The sequence below is a fragment of the Panicum hallii genome, chromosome 7, assembly GCF_002211085.1.
Source record: "Panicum hallii strain FIL2 chromosome 7, PHallii_v3.1, whole genome shotgun sequence".
NCBI lineage: Eukaryota > Viridiplantae > Streptophyta > Magnoliopsida > Poales > Poaceae > Panicum > Panicum hallii.
The window spans coordinates 19,773,888-19,780,064 of NC_038048.1; the positions used below are offsets into that span (position 1 = coordinate 19,773,888).

The 6,177-nt window shown below is 40.3% G+C and overlaps 1 protein-coding gene across 15 annotated transcripts; it reads left to right on the forward strand.

The window, feature by feature from the left end:
• The first annotated feature begins 306 nt into the window (after positions 1-306).
• On the forward strand, positions 307-5,133 carry LOC112901008. Of its 15 annotated transcripts, none has more exons than XM_025969807.1 (7): positions 307-543; positions 663-743; positions 828-974; positions 2,213-2,275; positions 2,443-2,547; positions 3,036-3,160; positions 4,743-5,133. In XM_025969807.1, exons 1-7 carry the CDS (start codon positions 430-432, stop codon positions 4,933-4,935), a joined length of 828 nt encoding a protein of 275 aa, XP_025825592.1. In that variant the 5' UTR covers positions 307-429; the 3' UTR covers positions 4,936-5,133. The 15 variants fall into 15 exon arrangements, 12 of the variants coding, with proteins under 12 accessions (XP_025825592.1, XP_025825596.1, XP_025825600.1 ...); XM_025969811.1 differs by having other exon boundaries at positions 308-543; positions 828-956; XM_025969817.1 differs by having other exon boundaries at positions 338-479; positions 567-743.
• The last annotated feature ends 1,044 nt before the right edge of the window (positions 5,134-6,177 follow it).

A 6,177-nucleotide genomic window follows, 5' to 3' on the forward strand; every position in this document is an offset into this window, starting at 1 on the left:
CGATGTGTTGTTTAGTAGGCTACTCACTCTAAATGGCATGCTACTCGCCCGTTTAGAATATTTTTTCCGTTCCGTGTAACCCGTTTAGTCCGTGTACACATTATATAACCCGTGTAATACCGTGTAATGTGTTTTATAGCCTAAACTATATATATCTATGTATCGAGTAATGTTTACATACCGTGTACACGGCCGTGTAGCTGGTAAGCCTGTGTAGGCGAACACCAGAAAATATCCGCTAGAAATCATTCGGAGCCGGAATTAATCCTTAACCAGGATTGAGTGCCGGCCGAGGATCCACTGTATCATGACCTCGAAGGAAACTAGGCCCGGCTACGAAACTGGCCTGCCGAACGAGGCCTTTATCCCCTTCCCAGCCTACTTCGGGTTCGAGGTGGGCACTTGGGCGACAAGGACTGGGATTTCGCCATGGAGGATTCCAGCGGCAGCTCGCCGTCGCTGGCCATCCTACGGAATAGGTACTGGATTCTCCGCCACGGCCGCAGCGTCCCCAACGAGAGCGGCCTAATAGTCTCATCTCTGGTATGCATCCTCCATCCCAGCAGGGCAGAGCCGTGTTCGTTCCTCAAATTCCCCGCTCCAAAAGTTACCAGTTCCAGCCCAAAGTTTCAACTGTTGCCATCTTGGGCTGCTGCCGCCAGGAGAACGGCACGAAGCCGGAGTTCGGGCTGGCCCCGCAGGGATTCGAGCAGGCGCGCGCTGCCGGCGAGCTGCTCCAGAAGGTACTGGATTGGCGTATCGGTGCTTTGGATTCTTGGGATTGGATGTGCGTAGTGACTCAGGCCCGTGATGCTATGCGTGTGCAGGAGCTTGAAGAGATGGGTGTGCCGGTGGATTCAGTCAAGATCCGTTACTCGCCCTTCTCACGAACCACCGAGACGGCCAGAGTGGTTGCCGGTGTGCTCGGCATCCCCTTTGAAGGTCCTAGCTGCGCAGTGAGTTTGGGTTATCCTGTATGAACCAATTTTGTAATACATGTAAATTTTCTCGATTTGCCTTTGCTGGCTGGCTGTATGTGTAGGTATTGAACGTGTGCAAATTTGATGTTCAAGTTAAAATTTTCTTTATTTGGTGTTTTGTGTATGGATGATTGGTGATATAGACTTTCAATTAGTCTTGGAAGTGTATGAACATGAATACAAAACAATTTACATTTTGTTTGGTCTGACAAGAAAATAATCATGAGTATGAATTATGTCTAACATTTTCTTGGGCTGGAATTTGGTTTATGGTACGTTGGTGATACAGTCTTTAGATTTCTTTTGGGTTGTACATGAAATGGATACAAAGTGATTTTACATTCTGTTTGGTGTGGTGAAAAACCAATCGTGAATATGAAATATGTCTAACATTTTCTTAGGCTGTAATGGCTAACATTTTCTTAGGCTAGAATTTTGTCTGTGGAAGATTTGTGCTATGAACTTTAGATTGTTTTTGGGCGATATATGATGAATATGGATACAAAGCAAGTTTTGATACAGTTCGGTCTGACAAAAAGAAATCATGAATATGAAGTATGTCTACCATTTCTAGGCTAGAATTTTGTTTATGAAAGTTTTGTGATATGGACTTGGTTTGGGCAGTAAATCAGTATGGATACAAATCAAGTTTACAGTATGTTCAGTCTGATGGAAAAGAATTCATGAATATGGAGTATGTCTAATAGCCAACTGACTCCATTCTGCCTGCAGTAAAGGAGCAACAGTAGCACATGTAATTTGCATACCACAATAATGGGATGTAAATACTTTCACACACAATTTGTAAGAACAAAGCATGTGAACCATCAAATTCTGACCTGCTGAAGGATTCCTTCTAAGAAACAACAATTAAGATCTTTCTGGTTATCAAAATTAGGACAACTAAGCCCTGCTACCTTTTTATTCTGTCAAATACTAATTGAGCAAACTTGAAATTTGTCTTTCTGTTTCCTGTTTTTCTTTGTGGTAATGTTGCAGAACTGGGTTACAATCAGCTATGCCTTCATAATAAACAAGACATGAAAACTCTTACATATGAAAAAATGAGGTCTCACAAGTATATAATTTAAGAATATCCCCATTTGGAATGTTTTCACCATGGTTTGAATTTTGTTGTTCTGACTTATGATTTCCATGGCATCCTAAAATGGTACCTGGATATTTCAGAATGCATCTTATTATTTGGTAGGCTCATGAAAAGGCTTTTGCAGGCGGTGATGGGACTCCGTGAGCGCTACTTTGGGCCATCATACGAATTACATTCACATGATAAGGTGATTTTGTATTCTGTTTTGTTTTTTGCTCTGGTTCTCTTATTTGAGATAGAATTGAACAAAAATGCTTATCGTAAGGGCATCCACTATGTACATGATATTTACTTAAACACTATAGAAGACTTCAGTGGTGAAATCAGAGTGATGCATTACCCTCTCTCATCTAGGAAATTTCCCAGCAACTTCCCCTTTCTCGGAGACATAGAAATCCTGCTGTGTGGGTCTTCATTACCTCATCCTTTCAGTTTTACCAGCTGCTGCCACAGAACAAGGTTATACCTGAACCCATCATCTTTGAGGCCATTTCACTGTACCTTTCATTAAGGACCTCCTGTCCTAGTTCATATTGGGCATAATTTGGCTAGTAATGGCATGGAGTATACTTATTCACAAGACAGCTATATCTGTTGGCTAGGCTTGGCAGTGGAGGCTTGAGTTGTGTTGTTCAGGAGCTTGGTTGCGCAGCTGCAAAACTGACTTTGTATTAGGCTGACAGAGCAATGGCTCAGAGAGCATAACTATTGGCTCATATTTGGAGACCTCTTGTTCTACCTCAATAGTACCCCTATTGGATCCACCGATGGTTTTACTATAATTAACAGGTGTAGTGAAATAATCTAAATCACAATTATATTACTCAAGTATCTTTTTAATCCAGTTATCATGGCAACTGATAGATTTTCAATTTCATTTATGTTCTCATATAAAAGCTATATTGTTAGTGTTTTTTTCAGTTATTAAATCTGGCATTGTTTAGTAGTATGCAGAGGTATGGGCAGTAGATGAAGCACATCCCCATATGGCTCCAGAAGGTGGCGAGAGTGTCGCAGATGTTGCTAATAGACTATCGGCTGTGCTGTCTTCTACAGAGACAGATTTTCATAGGTATATCAGTATATATACTTATGTGTTCACAGAATTCGAATTTTTATTTGTTTTTCATGTTCATGCCTTTTTTAATTAATGTACTACCAAAATGGTTCTGATAATGTACCAAACATGCTCAGCACTGTGTGAAATAAAGAAAAAAAAAGATCCATTTATTGTCATTATGTGTACAGGTGCATTTTGCACAAAATCTTTACGTAACCAAGTATATGATGAATTATTGAATGTATGTTTAACACCGACAATTACAATGTCATATATAAACAGACTCTGCAAATCAGTTAACACGGGTTATGTATTCCACTGGTAATAAAAAAAATCTAAAGCCTGTGCCCCTTAAACATGTGGCCATGAATTAGAAATTCAGACCACAAGGAACTGACTGAGATTAACAAATTCTAATGATTTAATTCTAGTGATCTATTTTTCTGGAATTTACTGTGTGTTTTGTTCCTTACAGCAATTCTTATTGTCATAGGTATAGGTATTCATGTATTGTTAGAATTAATATTTTATATCTGTTTTTCATGTTCTATGACATATCTTTTTAATTAACGTACTACCAAAAATGGTATGATAATTTGCCGAAACATGATCAGCTGAACATGTAAAATATAGGGCCTTTGTTGATATTACATATATTTCCATTGAGTGTTCAGGTGCTTTATGGAAAAGAATTTTTACATGACCAAGTAAACAATAAATTATCCAATGTATCTGTAACACAGTCAACCTGCAATATCATACATAAACAGACTCTGCATATCAGTAAACAGGGCTTCCGTATCCCACTAGTAATAATTCTAAACCCTGTGCACTCATGTGTTCTCAATAAAGAACAAATATGGACCATGCGTCATAATATCATCAGCAAATGACTGGGATTTAAATCTAGTGATTTGATATGTGCTCTAATTGAAACTGATTGGGTGGCTGAGTAAATCTACCTGTCAGTTAAACTGTTTGCTGACCTTGCTACATGTTAGATTAGTCAATACAATTATGCATAAAGTTGGAATGGCCGCACAAATAATTTTTGTCAACTCAGATGATTAACTCTGTGAAAGTAGGAAACAGGTAGGAGGAACCCTTCAAATCCTCAAAAATAAGTGACGGGGAGCAACTATGATTTTACTTGTGCCAGCTCAGGCTCTGGCTTCTGGCAGGAATCAAGAAGATACATGAATGTGAATAGTTACAGGGCTTATGGATTGTGAAGGGACATCCTCCAAGCTAGCATTTATTGAGGATTTATTTCTTATTTAGGAGAGACATTCATATAATCATGTACTAGTCTATGCAAGTATGTAAATACTAAATAGATAGAAAAATCTTATGGGACCACTGACAAGGTTTAGGTTTCTAGAGTTGCCTATGCAATTGATGTCTAGAGTGGAAAGGTTGCTAACTGCAGTTAATTTAGGAGATTGATGTAGGACAGTTGGCTAAATGTCACTATATCAAACACTGGCCAGTGGCCACATTGTTCCACCTTTCTTTTCTCCAAATTATCAACATATTCTCAACTCATGCTTGGATCTGGCATACTGAAGCTGGCTTGTGTGTTCGTTCCTTGCAGCTCAGAAATCCTTATTGTCAGCCATGGGGACCCACTACAAATCTTTCAGGCTGTACTCAGTGGAGCAAAGGAGAACACATCTTTCCTTGATGGCGTGAGAGACATGAAAATGAAAGGCACGGCTGTGGCATCTGTGCTATCACAGCATCGTAAGTTTGCACTTCACACAGGAGAGGTGCGCCGGGTTGTGTAACTTGCTGCTTCTTGGATTTTCATTGTTGTCCAATGGATAATTTGTAGGTCCCAATATTCATCTAGCTCATTCTCTGTAACTGGACTGGGATTTGAATCGATGCAAAATCCATGGTTATGCCCTAACTTTATAGATAGGAATAAGTCCCCTCCCCTGATGTATGCCTGGAGTCCACATCCTTTCCCTCGGTTGATTTAACCCCCCCTGTCTTGTTAAAACCGAATCACTATTCACGTGAAGATAGTTTTGCATGCCAGTTTTGCCATGTTGGCAGTGGATTGGCTGGTTTGCCATTAAGGACAGACAAGCTTGCAGCTGAAATGTGAGGGCGAGATTTAGTCCCCTTAACCTCGACACTCTAGTTCTATCTCCCTTACTTTGTTGCGGCAGAACAAGATGAGGATTGTGCATCTGCTGACATGGTCGGCCTCGGGCTTGCCCATGATATATTCAGAGTTCAGAGCAGGCCCTGCCGACCGATTCCAGCTGGGAAGATGTTCAAATCGTCGTGATCTGGGAACATTTTTTGGTTGTAGTTGTTGCAATCTGGAACTAATCTTGCATTGGAATTCCCCGTCCTTGGTTGTTCCAGATCGCTTTGCTGTTGCTTCGTTTCTGTTTTCGTCTGTTCTGTGTTGTCGGCTGTCCGTCTCAAACTTTTACTTCATCTGCTCAAACTTAGGGCACGGAATCCATTCTCCTACCTATTAGTGAAAACGTGCTATCTGTTGCAGTCAGGGAAGCGCAACCACTTTGCTAGAGAATTCATCATGCAGTTTCAGAAGAAAAGAAAAAAAAAAATCACCCAGTATAGGTGTACTCAGCCAAGGTGAAATACACAAATTCTAAGCAAAGTAGCTTCTTAGAAGTCAGTCCGAGTCACTCTCGTACACTTTCAATTGGAAATTTTTGACAGCTAGTTTTTCAAACAATGCAACTGATGCGTATACGTAAGTCCGCTTTAGTGCTTTTTGCCTGAACCTCGCACAAGTGATCCATTAAAAAAAAATACCAAAAACAAGTGCTTCATAGCCGCAACCTTACGCACAAGTAATGCCTGGAAGTGCTAACAAGTGTCTAATGCCTAAACAGAAAAAAGATTGTTCAAAATGAAGGTAACTATCATCCTGTTGGAAAAGCAACAGGATGCTAGTTAACTTCAGGCCGGATGAGAAGCAACATTCTTAGATGTTCATGAATTCTTTTTTAGTGCCCATGCAACTGAGTAGCATGCAAACAGAG

Bases quoted from the DNA above. Each gene is read 5' to 3' on its own strand.
- LOC112901008 (XM_025969806.1), top strand. From the start codon at position 546: ATGCATCCTCCATCCCAGCAGGGCAGAGCCGTGTTCGTTCCTCAAATT. The intron at 2,548-3,035 runs GTTATACCTGAA...ATTGTTTAGTAG, and splicing joins AGCTGCTGCCACAGAACAAG to TATGCAGAGGTATGGGCAGT. The intron at 3,161-4,742 runs GTATATCAGTAT...CGTTCCTTGCAG, and splicing joins ACAGAGACAGATTTTCATAG to CTCAGAAATCCTTATTGTCA.